The 23,203-nt window shown below is 36.7% G+C and overlaps 1 protein-coding gene across 1 annotated transcript in view; it reads left to right on the forward strand.

The window, feature by feature from the left end:
- Positions 1-23,203, forward strand: part of DSCAM (DS cell adhesion molecule) — a gene marked incomplete at both ends in the record, with an annotated part of 475,592 nt that overhangs the window by 425,109 nt on the left and 27,280 nt on the right. Inside the window, 6 exons of the mRNA XM_084306215.1 lie at positions 294-392; positions 975-1,163; positions 3,242-3,532; positions 8,843-9,019; positions 15,937-15,967; positions 21,625-21,740. Coding sequence (XP_084162341.1) covers positions 294-392; positions 975-1,163; positions 3,242-3,532; positions 8,843-9,019; positions 15,937-15,967; positions 21,625-21,740 — 903 coding nt within the window. The remainder of the gene's footprint in view (positions 1-293; positions 393-974; positions 1,164-3,241; positions 3,533-8,842; positions 9,020-15,936; positions 15,968-21,624; positions 21,741-23,203) is intronic.

Here is a 23,203-nt window from a genome sequence, read left to right on the forward strand (position 1 = left end):
AATTTGAACAAATGCTCAGATGTTATTTGTGTTTTAATTAGCTGCAAATTTTCATATCAGAAAATCAAGGGTTAAGAACTGAAAGACAAAACTGTGTAAAAAATTTAAACATAAATGAGAGCCTGTCTGCTCTTGTCTTAACCAAGGATGTCAGCCAAATAGACACTTTGACAGAAATAATTTGCATTTTTTTGCAACTCAAAACAGTTATTTGATAAATGACTGTTAGGTGGGATTAAGATCACATCTAATAATTTGAATCTATTTTCTATTTTTAACTATTTCCCATCCAGTTCCACCAGACCAGCCAAGACTGACTGTGTCCAAAACTACATCTTCCTCCATCACTCTTTCCTGGATACCTGGAGACAATGGTGGCAGTTCTATCCGAGGTAATACAATTCAGGTTAATTGCAACTTCTTCATAAATTGTCATATGTTGACAGGATTAGTATATAACTATGATTGGCTCAAAAAATAAAAAAAAATAAAGAAAAACAAAGCAATCTGTATTGCTGTCAGTTTTTAATGTGCACCATCATAGTGATAACAGCTTTCAGCAAATTGCAGTTTCTCTTGTGGTGTTTTAATCACAGATTTAATCACTTCCTTCCAGTGTATCCTCATCTGTTATGACAGTTACACTCTCTGATTTTCTAGACATGTAATCTCTAACCATTCATTTTTTGAGGGTCCAGGTTCATCATCTGGTCTTTATTGCTGATTTAAGGGTATTTAGAAATGCCTATCCCTTTCTTTTCCCTTTGAATCTATCATTAAAATGATATTCAAGCTCTTTTAATGGAAGGCAATGTATGTATTGCTTGATGTCTTTTAGTCAGGGGAGAGCTGTATGTCTCCCTGTGCGCAGGACTTTTTTAGCTTCATGACGTCTTTGAAATTATTTGTTGTATTATCTTCAGAATTTGTGATTCATGTCAGGTTTATCATTACCATTTGTGCCTTGCCTGCAGGTTATATTTTGCAGTATTCAGAAGATAACAGTGAGCAGTGGGGCAGTTTTCCCATTAGCCCTAGTGAGAGGTCCTACCGTTTAGAAACATTGAAATGTGGCACTTGGTACAAGTTTACTCTAACTGCGCAGAATGGAGTGGGGCCAGGACGCATCAGTGAGATCATAGAGGCCAAAACGCTTGGAAAAGGTATGTTAATTTGCATCCCCCTTTGCCCACCTAAAGCTTTTGCATTGTACTTTAGATCTTGGTTCGATTAGATGATGGGTTTGGATATTTTAATATTGGGTTTGGAAACATTTCCAATTGTGTCCATTTTGTCAGTGTTATGACAGAAATGGCTGTCTCTGTGAGACTCAACATGTGTATCAGCTCATATTTTTTCTTTATATCAGTTACAATTTTGTTCAAAAATGGGTTGATAGATACTTGGGAAGTCAGTATCGCTGCTATCACAGGCTATAGCAATTTCCAAGAGGAAATTGTTTCCTGTACTGATGTAAAAATTCAGGATGTTATTTGTCTGGGTGCTGAAGTAAGAGGAGAGTATGTTTATATGCAGTGCAAGTGGAACCAATGTCTTATTTCTGCTCTGAGCTAATATTGCAAGAACTATGCAAGTAGCAAACATCCTTTGAACAGAATAGGTGCCAAAAATAAAGGAGAAGTTTGCATAAAGTTCTGCAAGGCAAAACAACTAAAATTTATGGAGTTTTCAAGTAACTGAGCAGTGGGTCCCATGGTCCAAGTTGCTGAGGATATTTCTACATGAATATGTCTCACAATTATGAACAAATTTGGCACACACACAGTTAAAGATGAAGTCCAAGGAGTGGAGTAGTTTTGCATAATGCCCTGAATATAACCCCATCTTGCACCTCTTCACACTGGTTATGACTCTCTGATTTGAGAGTTGTTTCATAATAAAGTCAGTTTACAGTGATAGGTATGTCTCTCCTACATACTATTCATCACACCTGTGCTGTTGCAGATCTCTAGAGTGTCACAGCAAGGTGGAAAATTTTATTTGACACTCAATGGCATAAGGAAGACCTGGTATGCAGTAGATGTAACTGGTATCGCTTGCTGAAGCTCAGGAGAGGCAGCAGATCACCTCTGTACATGCTGAGATTATTGGTGGCCAGGGAAAATGATCCACTGACTTTAAAGAAAGTGACATGTAGAGAACAAGACGATGGATGTTCTAGATTTCTTTGGCTGAAATGAGGAGAGATTTATGCATGGTACAGGTAACATGCAAGTAGTTCATGAGAAAGCAGATTTCTCAGCCTTTTGAATTTCTCTGGGATTTGATATTAGTACCTGTGTTACATTTACAGACTGAACAAAGTATTGTGTGATTTAGAATATTAAAATCATTCTTGTTCATGTGAATGATGAAGAAGCATCTCTATCTAAAGCCATTAACAAAGCCAACCAAAATAAATCAAAATCCACAGCAGGAATCACCAATTTCTTTTAGATTCCTGTAGACGTGAGTATATATTTTGGAACATCATCAAGAAAGGCAAAAATAAAAAAGGCCTCATAGGATAAGATGCTGCTATGACATGGGATAAAACATCATATTATAGATGATTTTTATTAGCTTTGTTGTAGTTTCCAAAAGTAAAAATGTTTTTTCTGCTAAGCAGTTAGCAGAATAATACTTTTAAGTACTCTACAATAATCTTAATGTAAATAACATTTGCTTATGACCTGTTTTGTCCACCTACTGTTATTATTTCAGTTCTAAAGTGCCACTTTAACTGTCAGTATACCCCTACTACATGGAATTGTCAAAAAACTTTATATATCATCTGAAACCAACATTAGATCCCAAAGCAAGACCAGTATGTAGAAATGCCAACCTGCCAACCCCTTTCTGAATGGAAATATCTTTTCCTTTTCTTTTTTTTTGCAAGACAGTAAACAGAAGCATTTAATGATATGAAGTTTCTGCCCTAGATTCACAAGCTGACTTTTGCCAATAAGTGCAAACAGAGAAGTCAGGTCCATACAGAGACATATGGATATTTTTCACATATGGATTTGAAAATCTAGGTTTTTGAGTCTGGTGCATAGTGTGAGAAGAAGGCAAGGGGTGGGGGGGGACGGAGGTAGCAGGGAAGGAGTAGAATATATAGATATTGAGTCTGGTACAGCTAGGACTGTACCAGAAATAATATATTTTAATATTATTTTTTTTGAGAGCCCTCTATCTGTAATACTCAAGCGTTTCACTTGAAATATATCATTACGTCCAGAGCCACAATTTTCGAAGGAACAAGAACTCTTTGCTAGTATCAATACCACAAGAGTGAGGCTGAACCTGATAGGCTGGAATGATGGTGGCTGCCCCATCACCTCCTTCACCCTGGAGTACCGTCCGTTTGGAACAACAGTATGGACAACTGCTCAGCGGACATCCTTGTCAAAGTCCTACATACTGTATGACCTCCAGGAGGCAACCTGGTATGAACTGCAAATGAGAGTATGCAACAGTGCTGGCTGTGCAGAGAAACAAGCCAAATTTGCAACACTTAATTATGATGGCAGTAAGTATATCTCTTTAGTTACATGTCCAAGGTACTGTTTTTATTCTGACTTCTTGTATGATGCTTTTGCTTATGTCTCTCTGTCTGTCTGCTTTTTTTTTGTTTTGTTTTGTTTTGTTTATTTGTTTTTGTTTTTTTTTTTTACACAAAATCCTTTTTAAATCTGGTTAGCTGTGCTCTAAGAGGGGTAACTGTCTCAAAGATGTAAAATGCCTATAGATTTCATGACACTAGGCTGCCAGGCAGAAAAGAGGAATTGTTTATTTGTCCTCACTGAGAAAGATCTCCAGCACCAAAATCAATCGACCATCAGACACATAACCATAAGACACCAGGTGTCATTACTTCCAGTGCTCACAGGAGCACTTGCTAGTATTTCATGCATCTCTTCCACAAGATTTTTGTCGTCTATACAATTGGTTCCTGCAGCAATTTATTACGGTGACTTGCCTCATTGCCATTCCATGCAATGTCCTTGTGACACAGCTCAAAACCTGTTATGTGACACAATGGAGCAGCTAACTAGCTTGTCTTCTGGGAAAGCCTCCGGACAATATCCTCTGAGGGCAAAGCGATGGCAGTGCTATTATCCCTATTTACAGACAGGGAAGAGTGAAACTAATGGGTGTGACAGATGGCTCTGTCATGCTCAGCAGCAGGGCACAGGGGATGGAGGAATTGTTGCATCCTGCCTTTTTGCCAAGGGTTACTGCCCACTCTTGCATAATCCAGAACAAGAGGGTGAAAGCAAACACGCCAATTTGTCATTCACTTCAGCTCATATCCTGCTGTATTTATTGAAAGTGATGGTGGCACATGTGTGCTTCTGCTGACTGTAGTGGGGAATGGTGGTATTTCTGGCAAAACAGCAGCACAGATGGCTCCAGATGGCGATCTCTTGAATTGTTCTAGTGTGAATTGCCAGAGCTTTTCTGGAGATGTTCAGTGTAATACGTTGTCATGTTGCCAGAGATATTGTGCTGCATTGTGCAATCACTTTGCTACATCTGTACTGTTAAATTAAACAACTGGGCTAGTGAGCAAGTTCAAACAAGAACAGATAATTGCCCAGCTACAGCACCAAATTGCTAACAATTCATAACTCTGTATTGTTAACACATTTCCCGGCCACAGAGCTGGGAAAACCAGCATTCTCCAGGAGAATCCCCTGCTATGGTTCATGGAAGAGCAGGCGACAAGGCCCGTTCCCAGCCAGAAGTGTAGGCTATGTATCTGTCAGGGCTTAAACCTCTGCACCTTACCCATCTTCTAATGCTACCACAGTCTTTGCACTTGCTAACCATCAGTTCTTGCAGATAACGAACACATGCTCTTGTAGCTGTCCTTTCATGAATAACACTCACCACACTGAAAACATGAGGGGATGTATCATTTTGATAAGCTGCCACAGGGCCCTCACATTATTTCAGAAACTCCAAAAAAAATTGAGATTTTTTTTTTCTCAACTCCTGAGGCCTATAGGAAAAGAAGATCCAAGTACTTCCAATACAAATGCTAACAGATCTTGCCGGGAACCTGTTTTATTAAGCAGTAAATGTCAATAACTTCTTCAAATATTATGGGCTAACTTATTTCCATTTTACTTAGCTTATCTTCTTTCCTTTCCAATTTCTTTCTACTGGAGACATAACTTTCAGTTATCCTTTTTTTTTTTTTTTTTTTTTAATATTCACAGCTATTGTTACATTTATATGGCTGGGATAGTCTTAAGACATATCTTAAACTGCGATGATCTGCAAATGCAATTCTGGAACCTCAAACTCCCACTGATAACACTGCAATCAAACATATTCTTACAATGACCTGATCTGAAATGTTGTCAGACTCTGATTTTTGTCTACATAGCTTGTTTTCGTATGTTGTGACCTGCATGCCATTTTGATTTTGTGTTACTCTATGGCATCTTTAAAAGTGAGAAAATGAAACAATAAAAATGGTTGCAGCATTAAATTTCCTGGGCCACTGCTTTTGGTCAGCTTGAAAATTTTTCATTTATGGCATTGATGGTTTTATTTGTCAAGCATGCCTTGCCAGGACTTTATTGTGCCTCAGAGAGGCAATATGATCTCAAATAATAGCCACAGCATTGAGAGGGGAAGACATGACTAGAAAAGCAAATTTCAGTTTTCAAGTTTTCTGAATTTGTTATATTTGATGCAGAACTAAAATGATAAGATCATCCTTATTATCATTAAGTAAACTGAAACTGGTGTATTCCCACATAAAGGGTTTTATGGAAGAGCTTTTTCAGTGCTTCTAAAACAAAATATGTCCCTACAGAGTCCCAGCTTCCCATTCATTCTTTGATAAACTGTAGCCTTAAAGGTGCTTCAGAGCTGGAAAATGGTGTCTGCCAAGAAAGCAGTACGTTCAAACAATAATTCCTACAGAATCTTTTTGCTTTCATAGACAGTGATTTTTATTTTTTTTCTTTCACAAAAACCATGCCATTGGAAACTTTCTGGCCAGCATTTGCTTTAGAGTACTAATCCTTCCTCTACCATTGATTCCTTCTGTGATATGAGATTAGCTCCTTCCAGCTTCTAAAGGTCACAACTGCCCTTAGGGTAAAGCAGATACAAGGATGGTTCTTTTAAGATCTAAGAATACTCCTATGAATGTTCTAGGATACAAAATGCTACAAATGAGTTAGAAGCATTAGTTGTCTTAAGCTAAAGCCTTTGCAAACTTTGTAGAAGTCTTTGAGTTACATCTTCTTTCAGTCAAGAAAATTTTCAGTTTGTTTGAACTTCAATAGCTGATCTGCACTAGAGCTCCTGAGAAATATCATGGCTAAGTATTCTTCACCTGAAATCTCTTCACGATGAATTGTGTCAAAAGGTTAATGACAGGCCTATGTGCAGGTCTTTGCTTTCTGTTCATAGATATTTCAGCTAACCACTTTCAGCTTGCAGGATGTTGTGACCTCCCTGCCCCTTGTTTTTCAGAACATTTGCACTCAACACTTAAGAAGATATTTTTAGCAATGTGGAGTTGTAGTGTGTAGCACTGCAAAGGAGCTTCCTGACTCAGAGATCAGCTGCTCAGTAGCCCTGACATTAAATCAGATCAGCTTGGTAGCAGCTCTAAACTCTGTTAATTGATTTTAGCCCACCAGGAGACTTTCTACCATGAAGAACACTTAGGACACAGGAAAACACTTCACAGTCCTAAAGTCACAAGGTTCAATGGGAGATGCTGAAAGGACATAGGGGAAAATTGGGTCAGAGACATTTAGATTTCAGTTCCTATGAAGCACCAGTAAAGCAGGCTAGCAAAAGACAACGATGAATTGACCTGAAATTTAAAATAAATACATAAATAATCCCAGTTTGTCTGGGACTTTACTCTGGGAAAACCTTTCACTTTTTTACTCCTAGCCACAAGCTAGGATTACAACAAATATTGAAATGGTATTTTCTCAACAGATAGCAGGTTTAGGTTATGGCAATTTTTAATTCCATTGGTGAATATCCACGCATGGATACTGTGGAGGATATGTAAACTTGCAGTTTAACTGAAATTGAAGCCACTTGAATCAAAGTGTTAGGGAGATCAAGACATAATTTCAGGCGATATTGAACACAAAAGCCTTTAGACAATCATCTGTGTCACACTAACTCAGTGTAGTTTGTCCCTTTAGTATTCAGCAGGATCTAGAGGCAGTTATTAGTATTTCCTTCAGGAATTCACAGTCCTTTCCATTTCTCTGTCTAATCACTTTCTTTGCCTTTAGTTGGTTAAGACAAGAAGAAAAAACCTTGCTGTGTATTTAGTCCAAGCAATGGAAAATTAGAAAATGATGGAAAATTATGGGAAAGAAATGCAATAGAAAATTAGAAAAATATTCAAAATGCAACTGTAAGATTTATCTTTTTTTTTCCTGAAGTACTTGATATAGGTTTGGATTGTTGCAGCTTTTTTGTTTATCTCCATCCCTTAAGAGAATTGTTCTTATTATATACAACTCAAACAGCTCTTATAAACAAACAAACAAACAAACAAAACAAAACATACCTACAAATCCACATTTCCACACATTTCCAAAACATACCTACAAATTCACAATTTATCACCCTTGCATTGTACTGCATCATATCTTTTTTCACTTTTTTTTTCTTTTGTTTCTGTGATACTATGTGGTACATAATGACTTATAACTATATCACACAATTCAGCAATTAAAATGTAAAAAATATACCTGTTTTTCTTTCTCATCTTCCTTACTTTTTGCAAGTAAGTAGGCAATTTTATGTTTCAGTAGCTGGTTAAAATTGAATAGCTTTCATTGACAGTCATCACAGTTCACAATACTTACGTATTTGTACCCATTTCAAACAAATCTGCATTTTATAGCCTCATTTGTAGTTGCATGTATCAGTTTAATAGTAATCAGGAAATGAGTGAGAAACTTTCCATACCTACATAGTCTTCCAAAGAAAATGCTTTATTCTTCTCACATCCCCTAGAAGTAAAGAAAAAAAGAATAGAGAAGTTCAGGTATTACATATCACCAGGAAGCCAGGTATATTCAAAATGCAAATATGTCCCAGAATGAAAAAGAGAGCTGCCTGCCAATGTGAGTGCTTTGCAGATTCATTTCCTTCATTTCACTCTCAAAATTTGCTCATTTTTATCCAGCATTACTCTCCTGTTTTAGTGATAAGTATGTCAGACTCTCTTTAGAGAATTAGCATCAGGTTGGCTATCTGAATCTAAGATCAATAGCACTGCTGAATCCTTAAGACATTATAAAAGAAAGTAGAAGATTCATGTGAAGCGTGTAGCACAGAATGTGTGTTGTCATATATGTCCCTTACAAAGAAAAGCCAAGCAGCGAACATAAATCTGTAGTAGCCATGCTACTTTTCCATAGTAAAGATTAGCATAGGTAGCAATTCTGAGATGTCTTAGAAATTAGGAATGATTTAAAGTACTTAAAATTAATTGTAGTACATAACTGTGTAATGAACATGGACTTTTCCAGATTTTTTTCCAGATTTTTTTGTGAAAAAAAAAAAAAAAGTCATGACATTGTTGACGTATACACCTGTTTATGCCTCTCCTCAATTTCTAATAATTTGAGTCCCTGATGTTAGTGGCTTGCTACCAGTGTGACTGATTATGCATGCATAGCCATTATACATACAAACATAGCATCCATCCCAAACATGAGAAATCCTTCTTTATGTTTTGCATGTGGTTGAAGCATATAATATGCCATATTTCCTGAGAACTCAATCTTTTGTCTTCATTAATAGGCATCTAATATCATGACACTGTTTCCAGGTACAATCCCTCCACTCATTAAGTCAGTTGTGCAAAGTGAGGAAGGGCTGGCAACCAACGAAGGGCTAAAGATGCTGGTGACCATTTCCTGTATCTTGGTTGGTGTCTTGCTGCTTTTTGTGATGCTGCTGATTGTGCGAAGGAGGAGGAGGGAGCAGAGACTGAAGAGGTTGAGAGGTAAGATGAGAGCTGTGGCACTTATTCCTACATATGCATACTGTCCAAACACAGAAGGACAAGTAGGGCTGCATGTGACCAAATGGTTCAATCCCCAGTTGGTATAATTTTCCTGTAACATGTAGCAGGTAAAACATATGTGCTTTTTTACAGAAATTCCTTCTTTTATCATTTTATAGTCTAGCTGAAAACAAAAATGAACCATATAATCATTGTTAACCGTTATTTTGCATGATGAGGGAAAGGAAAATAATTCTCAAGTATGGTGTTTGGGAATTTTGTTGTTTTTCTTTTTTGTTTTTCTTTTTTTTTTCTTTATCTTGTGAATAGTCTCAATAACCTAAAATCTTTTTTTTATTATTATTATTTTTTTAAAAACTAAAATCAGATGTTCTGGAGATTTAAGGGTTTCAGTTTTCTAGCACATTTTTAATTAATTCCAGAATTATGAAATTAATGTAGCCAGATGTTAGGCTAGAAAACACACCCAGATATTCTCAGATTTGTTACCATATTGTTTTCCTTATGATATATTATAACAAAACTCTTAAAACAACTTTTCACTTTTCACTCACCATTCATTGTAGCTGAAAGTCCTTTTCTCTAATCTTTATTCAAATTCATGTTTCCTATGTGAGTAAGTCTTAGATTTTTGAATTCATTTAGCTGTATTGGATTTCTAGTAAACACCTCCAGCTGAGTCCCAATGAGGTTTTTGACCCTTGCACTCTGCAACTTCTGCACTTGGCCTTGTGGGCTTTGTAGTTGCACATGATAGTAAACATTATATTCAAAGTATTTGAAAAATGCCATAAATAAAAATAAATAAAAAGCAACATGATTTATCATCCACAAACACGAATCTAAGGATTTCTAAGAATGACAAAAATGCTTAGTTATTTGTATTTTAACCTAAATATGCTTATGATATTAAAATCAGGGCCAGCCTTGTGTGTTCCATCTCACCTTTGCATTTGTTCTTGTCTCTTTTGGGTCTCATTTTTCTCTTGTAATGATATTTTGGATATTTTTTGCAATGAAGACAGAAATAAAGGGCCCTTAGGCATGGGCAAATTTCTAGATCAAAGAGGACAACTAGCCTTATAATTCAGACACAGCTCTGGAAATTAGGGCATTTGGATTCTTTAAGTTGTTGTATAATAACTTTCTCATTTGAAATTTTTTAAGTCATTTACCTCTGAGCAATATTTTCTTCATCAAAAAAAGTGGTGGAGTAAGGATAAAGAAAATATTATTATCTTATCTTCTGAGAAATATTGTGTAATTCCGTCCAGTAATGAGCAGGATATTTTGAGCAGTTTGGCTCCAGGAAATCATGGCTGTGAACATCTAGTTTTTCTTAGATTCTTGAGTTACAATCCCTTAAGGACGGCTGATGATCACCAGCCAATGTGGCTTTACTATAATGTAAGATTTATTTGAATTATTTTCTCTCAGAATATAGGAATTTAGAAAAATATTTTCACTTAAATGTAGCCAGTGACAAAGAAATCATCACTCCTTTTGATGGTCATCAGTATTTAACTACAATTTCTGCAAAAGTTACATCTCACTTCTCACCTGAATTTGTCAAGCTACAACTCAGCCTCAGAACCATTTAGTCCCATTATACTTCTGTCTGTCATGCAGTGACTGAAATTCTCTTTTGTATCACATTTTTGGTCTTTGAGGATATTCTTTTTATATGGTAGTGATCAAGTAATTTAATATTTTAGTTGGTAAACTAAACAGATGGATCTTCTTGATTTTTTTCTCTAATTATTCCATCATTCATTCCTTTCAAGGCTTTTCTCTAGTCTCCTTGTTATCTTCCAGTATCTTTCCTCATCTGCGTAGGTTAGGAATGAATTTAATATTCCAGTAACAGACACATCAGCACCAGATATAGAGACAAAAAATCTTTCTTCTTGTTCTTTATATTATTTTCTCCATACCTGTGAGAATCTCGTTTTTGGCTGCAACATTATACTAAGAGTTTGCCTTAAATTTTTTATCCACTGAGATGACAATTCTCTAATTACAGTGAATAGGATAACATTCTCCATTGTACAGCTAAGACTTGTATTCTTGATATGTATAACCATGTGGTCATATGATGTAAATAAATATAGATAAATTACTAGCTTGTGATCAGCCTACCTGATCATCCAGATTGCTTACCTATTACTTTTATTATATTTTAGCTATCTAATTGTTATGTCATTCTCAAACTTTTATTAGGTGTTATCTTATTTAATTCCAGACCACTGAGAAAAACTACCAACAGTGTAATGTTCCATGGTACATGAAGACAATAAATACTCTGTTTAAAATTGTATTTTGATACATATCAATTTATATGTTGGAAATCATATACAATGGTTGCCAAGTTAATTTTTTGCATTATTGCTACTTGCTTAGTAAAATGTTTTTAAATAAAAAAACTTTGTTCTAAAGAAATATAAATATAATATTTAGAACTTGCCTAATTCTATCTCAGTGAGAGTTTTTTCAACATCAACATTCTTAGTGAATTTTATTCTCACCAGAATTCTTAGCTTGACATGGCTGATTGAATAATTAAGGTCAATGAATATAGACTTGTAGTCAATCTCCTTTCATTCATTTCATCAAGACTCATACCATTTTTTCCATCCCCTTTGCTCATTGCCAAGATCAGATCGACAGTAATTCAGTTTTTTCTGTTGTTCATTCTTTTTGAAGACTGACCTAATGTTAGCCATTTCTGCTCTTCTGGAGAATACTTCATGTTCTAAAAGCCTTAGTGTCAATCAGCATTGCTGTTAAATCCTGAGTAATTTCACCAAGAAAACTCCTGCTTGCAAGTTTTCCTGATCTCCTAAGTAAAAAATGTTCCTCTGTAGTAGTTACGGTGTTCAACTTTCTTCTGAATTCTTTTTGAAGGGAAAATGGAAAATATCCTGTCATTATCACTTGATATATATTATCTGGTGGGGTTTCTTGAGACTCAGGACACCTTTTTCCTAAATCATGATTCTAAACCCACTAGCTATTTTCAGTCTACATCAGAAATAATATTTTCCACTGTGGGACCTTCTAAGCAATTTTTTGCAAGTAACAACTTGCATAATTCTTGCTTTTGTTGCTCCAGGGGATGTTTTCTTCAAACCTGCTTGACAAAGAGGAGTGGGAATTGCAGATTTATTTGCAGTGTATTCTTCATGCAAACATTTAGATTTATGCTTACAGACAGATAGGGTCCTGGTTCCAGTTTGTGGGGTAAATATGGCATTAAAGTCTCTCTGTTCTTAATCATTTTACTGCCTGTTTTAGCATATAGGAATGCTTGTCTTCCTATAGGAATCCTTGTCTTCCTCCTGTGCCATACACAGTATGATTTTATTTTTCCAGGAGTACTCTGTTTAGAAGAAAAATGTAGTTTCCAGCAAAACCCTGAGTTTTTGTCCAATTTAGTATTTCCACAGGTCAAGGCACAAGAAGGTCAATTGAGTGCTGGAGTTCATGCCGTGATTCAGTAGGTCAGCACACATTAGAACAGAGAAACCTGATGACTTATCACTTTCTCTCCACTATTAACCTAGCTCCACTACCACTGAAATAGTTTTCCCTTTGTTTCCAAACTCAACTCACCTTAACCCAAGCAGAAAGTGTCAGTGCAGCATGGCTGTTCAATAGCAGCTGCGTGCTATTTAAAACTTTATCATGGACCCTGATTTCCCAAGTGGCAAGCCAAATGTGCTAAGTATTTTAAAGAAGCAAATGAAAGTGAGGGCTGCTGCTGAGTCTATGCCTGTTGGTGCAGTCATGTGACAAAACCACTGAGAGAGGTTCGACTTTTTCACTAAGGGTGATGCTTGGCTGGGACAGGAGATTGTCACCTTCAGTCAGTCATCCATAGTTTCTCTGAGCCCTGTTTTCCCTACCCAAAAGCTAGGAAACAGGTCCCTGGCTGGGATATTGATTCCTTTTATGAAGCTTTCTCAATTTACTAATGAAATGTGTCATGTAGGACATATACAGTACAGTAGTCTGCAGCCTATACCCATTATTTTGTGAAACTAATATATCTTCTGTAGCTGATGTTTTGGACACATTGTTATCATATTCAGTTACTTTAGGGTTTGTGGTTTTCCTTTGACAAATACATAAGATCCCTCATCTTCTTGGCACGTTTGTTTTGGTCCAGTCCTACACCAGACCGTGTGTCCAGTAAAGCCGCCATTATCTTTACTAATACTGCTGTCCATTGCAACAACTTTCATCTGTTAAACCCTGCTGACTTTAGTATTTTATTTTCTGCAGTACTATTTCATTCAGTTTTTGATATATGTAACATGATCTTGCATGAAGTCTCATGCTATTTTTGATTGAAGATGCACAGACAATTTGATCCTTTGCATCTCCTTGACCAAGAGCATATGTAAATGTGCATTTGAATATGAGCCACATGTTTAATAGTGAAAACATAACATCTTTCCCAGATGCAGCGTGGAACACAGCTGTGCAGCATCTGAGAATATATGAGGGAATTTGTTTCAATGCAAGGGAAAAGGCACGAGAGTGAACATAACTGTGTGCAGTTCCTCCAGTGTGTTTCACCAAACCGAGCATACTCATCTGAGCTGGTCACACAAGGCGCCCTGACAATCTAGTCAATACAGTCAATGGACTGAATTACACACTTCAGAACTCTGGGTTCCTAGCATTTTTAAAACATTTATGGTTGAAACAACAACAACAACAAAAATTCCATGAATATTGTTATTTAATCCTGGGAAACAAATCTAGAAAGGAACTGAAGAGATCAGTCAATCTTTCAGTCTATTCCTTTCATTTTCCTTGAGTTGTGCACTACTTGCACAAATATCCACAGTCTTCAGTCAAAGATGTAGTCATTGCTTTACAAATCCACTCTCTGGGTGAAAGAAACATTTGTATATTAAATCACCATTACTGGGTGTGCCAGAGGGAGAATGTGTGCATCAAGGCTCTACGTGATCCCAGTGCTGCTACAACAACAGGAAACATCATAAAGCTTGTTTAAAATAAAATAGAATAAAATAAAATAGACTTAGAATCAGATTTTTTAATTTTTTCTTCTTTTTTTTTTTCCCCTTCAAAAGATTTAAATCCCTTTCTAGGTCCTTAGAAGTCAGTAGAAAAACTATCTCTGGTGTCATTTGGAGCAGCAACTTTGCCTTATGACTGATGATAAAGATGTTTTCCTCATGGTATTGTGCTATGTAGAAGCACTTACAGGAGTGTTCACAGCAAAAGTCAATCCCATAGCAAAAAAAAAAAAAAAAAAAAAAAAAGTCTGTATGCCTAAATGTAGCGCTGTTTGAATAAGATCAGACATCTCAGACAGAGTCCTTCCCTTCAGCAGGAATCTTCCATTCTTTGTGCTGAAAAGGAATAAGGGGAAGATTAAAAATAAAGGAGTGGAACAAGCAGACCTAGAAGAAGCACAGAATTTCAGCTGCCATTGTGAGAAATGAAGTCTAAGACAGGCAAGCTGGCACAGAGTCAGAGAAACTGAATGCAGAAAGTTGGTGGAAGATGTTTTGTTAAAAATAAAAAGAGCACTTTGTTTATCCCTTTTAAAAACAGACATTAATGTAACCAGAGTGATGCATTAAGTTGGTGGTTTGTTTCTGCCTGCATCCTCTGGATTTTAAAGGCAGGAAATTTAATAGGATCACAGACAAAGAAATTGCAATAGGTGTAGGAGACCCAAGAGGTGATTAAGGAATAAAAAGGGTTTCAGAAGTGAGAGGGAGACAAAAGACAAAGACAAATCCAGTAAATGTCTTAGAAGATGCAGATAGATTTACAAGCAGGAGATGAGAGAAGAAATTTAAAGTTTCACCTAACAGGAGAGTTCCTTGAACTGGAAATGTTTTCTTCTCCTATTTGCTTTACTTGGTTGCACAAAAGGCTGCTTTGTTGCTCTGTGATATTGTTATTTAGGGACTCTGGACTCAGCATTTTCAAGTGAGTTTGTTTAGTGGAGAACAAAATGTAGCTGTCTTTTTGCCAAATAATACCACAGAAATCATTATTGTATGTTTATAAAGTTTTACAGGAAGCTACCTGAAGAACACTGGGTGAACCAACCTTCAGCTGTGTACTTTGATCCAGTATTTACCATAATAATGATATCCCCAAAGGGTTTTATGTTAATAATAGCAGCAGTGACAATGGGAATATTTCTCCATCAGCAGCACCTCATTTTGCAGGGCTGATCCAAGTGGGAATCAGCTACCTCCTGTTTTGTATACCAACAGCCCTCTGAAGACCCAGAAGTTTTGAATTATTGCTAGTTGCAAAGCATTCATACCTGAGAGCAACCAGTCTCTCCTTGGAGACCTCCCTTGCACCTCCTCCATGCAGTCAGGTTGAGTTTGAAAATGGCAGGCTGGTAATTGCTCATCCAGATCACCTTCAGCTCCTGCCCAGAGATGGATGTCAGCATTTCTGTCCTCTTGCCCTTTCTTCCTTCCTCACCCTCTCGCTTGCTAACCATGGCATGAAGGAACAGAGAGCCCTGCTGGTTGTTAAAATATCTGCATTTGTAAAGAGTGTCTGTAGTTGTTTCCAGTTAAAGTCTATTTTATTCCATGCTCCCTTTTCTTCAAAACCAACAGTTGCTAGTATATCTCTAAGCATTTTCAGTGCTACTGAGGAACTAAACAGGGCTCTTTGGGGCAGAAAGATCTAATGTAGTGAAATGCAGTTCCAACAAAAGTAGGAACTTTTAGGCACTATTTTATCTTCATTACTGATCTGAGAATTGACAGTAGTCTTATATATAGCTGATTCAAATCACTTCCTAATAATCCATCTATCACATAAATTTTCATTTGTGATACAAACAGATAGCAACTCCTGACATCTTTTCTGTTTTCTTCTAGATGCAAAGAGTTTGGCTGAAATGCTTATGAGGTAAGAATAAATTCAATCTTCTTAAATTGAAAAATAATTGTCAGTTATGGCATCATATTTAAAAATTACTGTAGGGACAAAAGGAGTCTTTTATTCCTAAAGCCTTTCTCAAAACACACCATTTGACTCTCTTTTAAAAACTAGGATACGCTGATGGCTAGAAATATGAGAAAACAGTTTGTGATCAGTCCTGTAACAGAACACAATAGTAAAATTTGCCACCTCTTGTATTAGTGCATTAAATTATAGAATACATGTGGGTTAATTTGGACATTTTTCCTGTTCAGAAAAACATTTGCATAATATGTACCAAAGAAATTGCTCTTTTGAGATCATGGCTTTGAAAACAGTAAGTGCCTGGATGTGAATATCTCTAAACTTTATAGTTTTATTTATATAATACTACAGTTATATTTATGTAGCTGCTATACCCTAAGGTGTATAAGAGCAGGAAAATCCATTTATTATTTTTCAGTTCTGTTCCATCAGTTCAGCACCCAGAAATCTAATTCAGTTGTGGAATTGCAACAGAATGACTATTGTGGCATCTCAATTTCTTCAGAGATGGAAATTTCATATCTACAGTGTTTATTGTTTTATCTGGGGAAAATGTTGAACTTTAAATCTGCTGCATATATTTGAAAATAGGATCAACAAGGGAATATTTCTAAGTTCAAGTGAGCTTTGGTTTGCTAGAAAATCTTTTTTATTTTTAAGCAACAAATTTGAGAATGTCATGGATATTTTATCAAATGAAACATACGCTAAACTTCCTCACTCATGATAAGCTTCACCTGCTATTATAAGAACACACTAACCCAAGACATGGTGACAGATGGTTTTAATGTGAACTCAGCTCTATGACATCAGTCTCCAAATACATCTGAATAGTCCCATTGATTTTAACAAAACTGGTCATGCAGTTCAGGTCACATTGTTCTTTTTTGCAACTTAGAAACCCCTGCTAGCAGCAGATTGCAGGTTTAAGCGACTTCAAGGAGATATGCTGTGACACATTTTTCATGATACAAAAAAAAAAAGGCACAGATTAGCATATACAGTATACCCGTTCCCTAAAGAAACCCATCATGGACCTCAGTATGCAACTTCTGGATGAAGATATTCGGTCCCATTGACAACCACACATAACACCTCTGCTTAACTCTACTGGTCTTATCACCACCTCTGTATGGCAATTTCAGAGCCTCACTCCTCTGACACTTAGAAAATTATCAAACTTCCAACATAAATGGTCCATTCTTCCCTCTGACAATGCTAACCTTAAGTTTAAAGATTTTTTGCTCTCTGTGCTTGATACATTCAGACAGCAGTCTGATCCCTTCCTAGCCTTTAGTTGAGAGCTGCTTTTCTACGTAATTGTCTTCCACTGTTTCTTTTTGCTTCTCCTTTCATTTTCTCCCATTCATTTATTTGAAAATAATATTATTTTTATTAAATAGTCATATTTTATACTTCTCTTAAAGTGTGAACAAAGGCAAATGACTAACAAGGCAGGACTTTAAGGTCCTACATATGGAGAAGCCTCTTAACTTAGAACTCTCAAAGTGATGCTATTTTGATGAGCTTTCCACATGGTACATGTTCAGTTACTTCTGAAACAGCTATGAAATACTTCCAACCAAAAACCTGAGCCACCCACCAACACTATATACTCCTGAAGATTTAGCATGTTAATAATGAAAGGATAAAAAGCCCTTTCCAAAGTAACAGTAACATATTATAAAGCTTCTGATATTTTATATACATGTATTTTAGATTTCACCAAAATCTGCTGTGTTACAAATATCAAGAAAGAGGGTGGTCATTGGTTGTGCCTTGCCATTTGAGTATGGGATATAAAGAACAGAAGATTCCCTGCTTGCTAAGAAGGTGTGAGGGATAGAGAGAGCTTTGTGTACCTTCCCATTTGAGGAGATTTTTATAAGTGTGTGTAAAGCGGATTAAGAATGGAGCTTGAGTCTTGGCTTTGAAAGTTGCCAGCTTTGGCTGTTTAAGTCAAATATCTGAGGAGCAGGGTAAGCCCCAGCAGTTAGCAGTTTAATAGGAGCTTGTTGCTGATACTTTAAACTAGCAAATAAAAATCTCTGCTGACATACAATCACAACTTTTTGACCTTTTTTGGGGTTGAAGCGTAGATCCAGCCAACTTCTTTGTAGTTGTTCACTGTGAATTGGTATAGCAATTGGCTGAGCTTTCTAATTTTGAACACAGGGTAAAGAATATTTTATCTCTGAAAATACCCTTGACTGGCAGATTATTTACAAAATTTAGTTTCTGGTATGTTTTTACAATGACCAGCTTAGACATCAGGAAACACTGAGGTGGCTTGACTCTTGATTTGGCAGCAAGCACCCAGAATGACTTTACAGAGTGATATATTTTGTCTCTTTACAAAGCTAGCTTGATCTAACACTCTGCTGTGCATACAGACATTTTCAGTCACTCAGATAAGTATTTTTTTATTACGTATTTAGGAAGACTAATTTAAGAGGAGATATTCTTATAACTATGTGCACTTGCACTCTTTCAAAATGCATCATGCACTGTACTGGCTCTGGAGAAGGGCTTGTTTATCCACAGACTGTACATAAAAGCTCTGCTCAGTCAGGTCCAAAGGCACAGGTGTAGCCAAGTATTTGTCTATAATAGTGGCCCAAAGCAGACACTTGGGTAGAGGAAAGCAATACAGCAAATACATACTGACTCGTTCCCCAGACAGGCTCCTAGTCTCTAACAGTTTGGAGCTCAGAGGTTCAATGAACTGGAGAGAATGAGCTATATTACACACAGATCATTACAAAGTCTGACAGGTAAAGAATAGACACAGCACATGTTTAAATTTTAAGTTGTATCTGTAGATGAACGAAAATACACGTAGATGTGTTTCCTCCCTTTAAAGAATTAATTGTTGGGCTCCTCATCCACCAGGCTGTTAAAATACTTGGATGCATGAATTTTGCTAGGTTAGAAAATCCTTGGGCACCAAATTTCAAAATTGCAGTACTAAAAATCTTTGCCTCACTGCCAAGTCCTAGAGCCACATAATTGCTGTTGGCATTTCAGTTTTTTTAAGCTGACAGTTGAGTTATTGTGGTCTGCAGAAAATAATTTAAAATTCATTGAGCCAGAAAGAGGTTACATGCTAATTAGCGGCAACCTTCTTGGCACTGCCAATTGCCTGTTCTGTGTTTGGACACTCCATGCCACAGTGCTGCCACATGGAGAAGTAATTAGACCAGTAAGAAAGAGGAGAGAGATCACACAAGATGAGGCATAACTCAAGATTAGTAATAGGGAATCTTCCTGAACATAAAAAGGCCTAGGTTTCAGTTCTGACTTGAACGACTTTCCACACATTTTGCACTAACCTCTCCCTGGAGCCAAGAATAAATTCAGAATTCCCTCTGGGCGGGTGAACAGTACAACTACAAAGCTGGGGAACTGTCCTCCTGCCCTTTGTGGTGCAAACAATTCTTTCTGCATGGTTGAATACTTTGCAATAGCAGGAATACAGAGTGTTTGTACTGCAGAAGAGCTTCTAGCTCTAACCATGATGCTGGGGTTAAAGCATTCTGTATTCTGCATTCTGTGAGAAAGATGTGTGATTTGATCGCTTTGCCTCCTAAAGCTCTGTTGAGCAAGTGAAGGGTGCAAGGATGCATTTATTGGACTTTATTTTGTGCTACATGAGTTGTATATGTATCTGATTGAACATATCCAATAATTATTGAATTATTTATTTTTATTTGAAATTGGATTTCACAAATTCAGTTTTCTGTTTGATCACAGGTTTGTTGTGTGATCTTGGACAAGCCCAGTGTGACCTGACTTTTCAAGGGCATCTATTCATGCATATTTGGCACGCAGATAATATGTTAGTCTCCAGTTCTCATAAAATTTCAGCAGCTTAAGTGGAAACCAATAGGATAGTGGCATCTAACCCATGCAGAGACTTTGAAGAGACTTTGAGAACGTCATTGTGGAATTTATCTGCATTTGAGAATCCTAAATGTCTTTGAAAATTTATGTGGTTAATAAGACACTGTGACTACTATTCTCCACTGATTACATATTGAGACAAGTCTGGCAGCCCTGGGTAGCTGTCCTGATATTTTGTTTTCAGAATGATTAAATGATGCACCAGTTGTAGGCTGTCTGAATGCATTTCAGCTATCCATCCGTACTATCAAAGCAATAGTACTGCCTGACCTCTGAAAGGCAGAGACATTAAAGTTTGTGAGATGGATAGATAGTGATCATGCTGGGGACCACAAGACGAGGGTAAAACAGAAGGTGAGAATCAGAGGTGTGTACCTGTGTGCCTGGAAGATCTTAGTCCTGGATTTGTGTCAGAATTTCTGACAACTGAGTGACAAGGAAATTCTTCATAAAAAGGACATAAAGGAACCCCCAAACCTAGAATAGTTAGGTCATGCTGGCATGGAAACAGCAGGAAGTTAAGGCAAATTTCTAGAAATGTGGTCTCATCCAGCATGCATCAAAGTGGCATTAAACTCCTACGTAGAGGTCCTCACTTAGGAAAGGAGTGAGTTTATCATCATGCAGCTTAATAGTCCTCTGAAGATTCCATTAATAACAATAATTCATTGCCCAAGGAGAATTAAAGTGAGTGATTCACAATTACTTTGCACCAGAAAATGACCCTCTACTAAATTTTAAAGTCCTTTTATATGTGAGTACTTGAATCACACCAATAGGTCATTTGTCTTAATTTTTCTCAGCCATCTTACCTAAACAAGTATTTGCAAATCTTTCTTCTTCTCAACAGAGTAATTACACCTGAAAGGGTAAAAAGTTCCTGTGTTTTTAGTGCAGTCTAAAGATTTCTTGCTGCAAGTTCTGTACTGGAAATGGTTGTAGCACTCAATTTTACTATCCATTTTCATTTGCTTTTGGTAGACAGTTCATTTAAGAAGTCATTTTCTGGTACACAAACTTCAAAATGAAATTGTTTCAATTTGCATGATGATAGAATAATTGTTTTAGATTTTTTTTTTTAGAATATCGCATCAATCAAATAGAAATAATCCATGAATGCAAACAAGATTTGCAATTTTACTCTTGCAGCATCAATGGACCTAAAACCTTTATTTATTTTGTACAATTTGTTAGTATTAATTAAATCTCTAGTCATTTGTTTGCTTTTTCATTTATCAATTCTAGTGACATTTGGAATTTATCTGAGGAAAAATAATGGAAAGTTTAGAAGTAATTAGAAATTACTACAAGACATCTTCCTAGCAACCTGTTTGATCAGCTACATATTTCTTTACTTACATTCATAAGGAATGAAAGAAAAGGTCAATCTTACAAGCTTTTTATTAATTTCCTTATATGACAACACTTATAGAAAACTATATAAAATTTTCAAACAGATCCCTGCTGAAAAATAATAAAACAAACCCTCAACACTGTGCATTCATCTAAATGCCTTGCCGTGTGCAATAAAATAATACTGTGTACTTGTTCTGAAGAGGGGAATATAAAATGTATGAGTATTTTGCTGATTTGTTCTATTATTTTTAGTTTGAGCTGGGCAGACTTATAGTTAGCAAGTTTGCAAGTATCTCTTCAGTTAGGCTGAATCTTACTGTTTGCCTCTCTTTTGTTTCCAGCAAGAATACCCGGACATCAGATACACTTAATAAGCAGCAGCAAACGCTGAGGATGCACATAGACATTCCCAGAGCACAGCTTCTGATTGAGGAGAGGGACACGATGGAGACCATTGGTAAATTATTGTTGGGTTTGTCCTCACCAGTTAATAAAACAAGCACAACAGTGGACATCCTTTATCTCACACCTTTCCTCTGATTGCATGCATCAAGAAGGAAGAGGTGCAGAGTAATTTGTCACATCTGTGAAATTAACTGTTTTTTTTTCATATAATAGAATGGCTCAGGTTGGAAGGGACCTTAAAGATCATCTAGTTCCAATTCCCTACCATAGGCAGGGATGCCACCCACTAGATCAGGTTGCTCAAAGCCCCATCCAACATGGCCTTGAACACCTCCAGGGATGGGGAATCCACAGCTTCCCTTTGAATCAGTTTCTGCTTTCAGTAGTCTCAGTATAATATTTAAAATAATTCAGAACATTAGGAAAGTGAAACTAGTGGAAAGAGCAGCTTGGAGAAAATGAAGACTGGCAGTTTAATGATTTTCGTTTTGATTCCTCTATTGACTTTGACTAAACAGTTGGATCATTGGCATTACATATAAGGAAAATGAAAATGAAATTCTGAAACTACAAAATTGGTATTCAAGAATTTCAAACAGACATCTTCTAAAACTTACATGTTGCGTATTGTATCCACTTGTTATTATCAAGTTACATGATCAACATATTGATCTGTTTCAACATTTTGTTTATCTATGCAAAATTCAAATCTAAAATATTTCACACATCAGAAAACAATATTTCTTGTGTGGCTGGCACATAGCTGAAGTGTCATGTAAACAGATTTGTTTGCCTTTTTCAAATAGTCAAAACACAAGATGTCAGAAGTCTCAACAGAATAGAAATATAACCTGATTTCATGACTCTGTGGGTACAGACTGGAAAAACACTCCAGGATGACTGATCTTGTTGGACTTCTAACTTTTTGGGGTCAAAATCCATGTAGGGAAAGTCTTTGATGGATGAGAACGTAGCAGCACCTCAGGGACTGCATAGCTGGAGAGAGTTCCACAACCAGGAGCAGCATCTCTCCATCTCCTGTCCATGCCCACACTGGGGAGGGACGAGCTGTTTAATCCCACACCCTGTCACACCTGATAGACACATTATGGGGTGCCACTTCACAGTGCAGTGGATTTGAAGAGGAGACCTACACTTCACCTGAAAAACATACTTTTTATTTTTTTAAATTTGAGCTTCCCAAAGTTCACCATTTTGATGCAGTCTTTTGTGCCAAGTTTCATCCTAAAGACAGCTTTTACTTTTGAGTTACAATTGCTGAGAAATAGGGGGTTATAGTGGAAATACCATTAGTACCTTAACTATAACAGTGTGATCAGTGCCTTGGAAATAGACAGCTCTACACAAAGCATTCAGAATAAGTAGTCACTTTGGCAGGCTTTGACATAGTTTACTGCCAAGAGGCTTTATTCCCAACCTGAATAAGAGCTCATCTTTTGCCAGAGACAGAATAATTTGGTTTCATAATGCTCATTCTATTTATGGCCTTCTTTG

Source organism: Netta rufina (assembly GCF_964035555.1).
Source record: "Netta rufina genome assembly, chromosome: 1".
Classification (NCBI taxonomy): domain Eukaryota; kingdom Metazoa; phylum Chordata; class Aves; order Anseriformes; family Anatidae; genus Netta; species Netta rufina.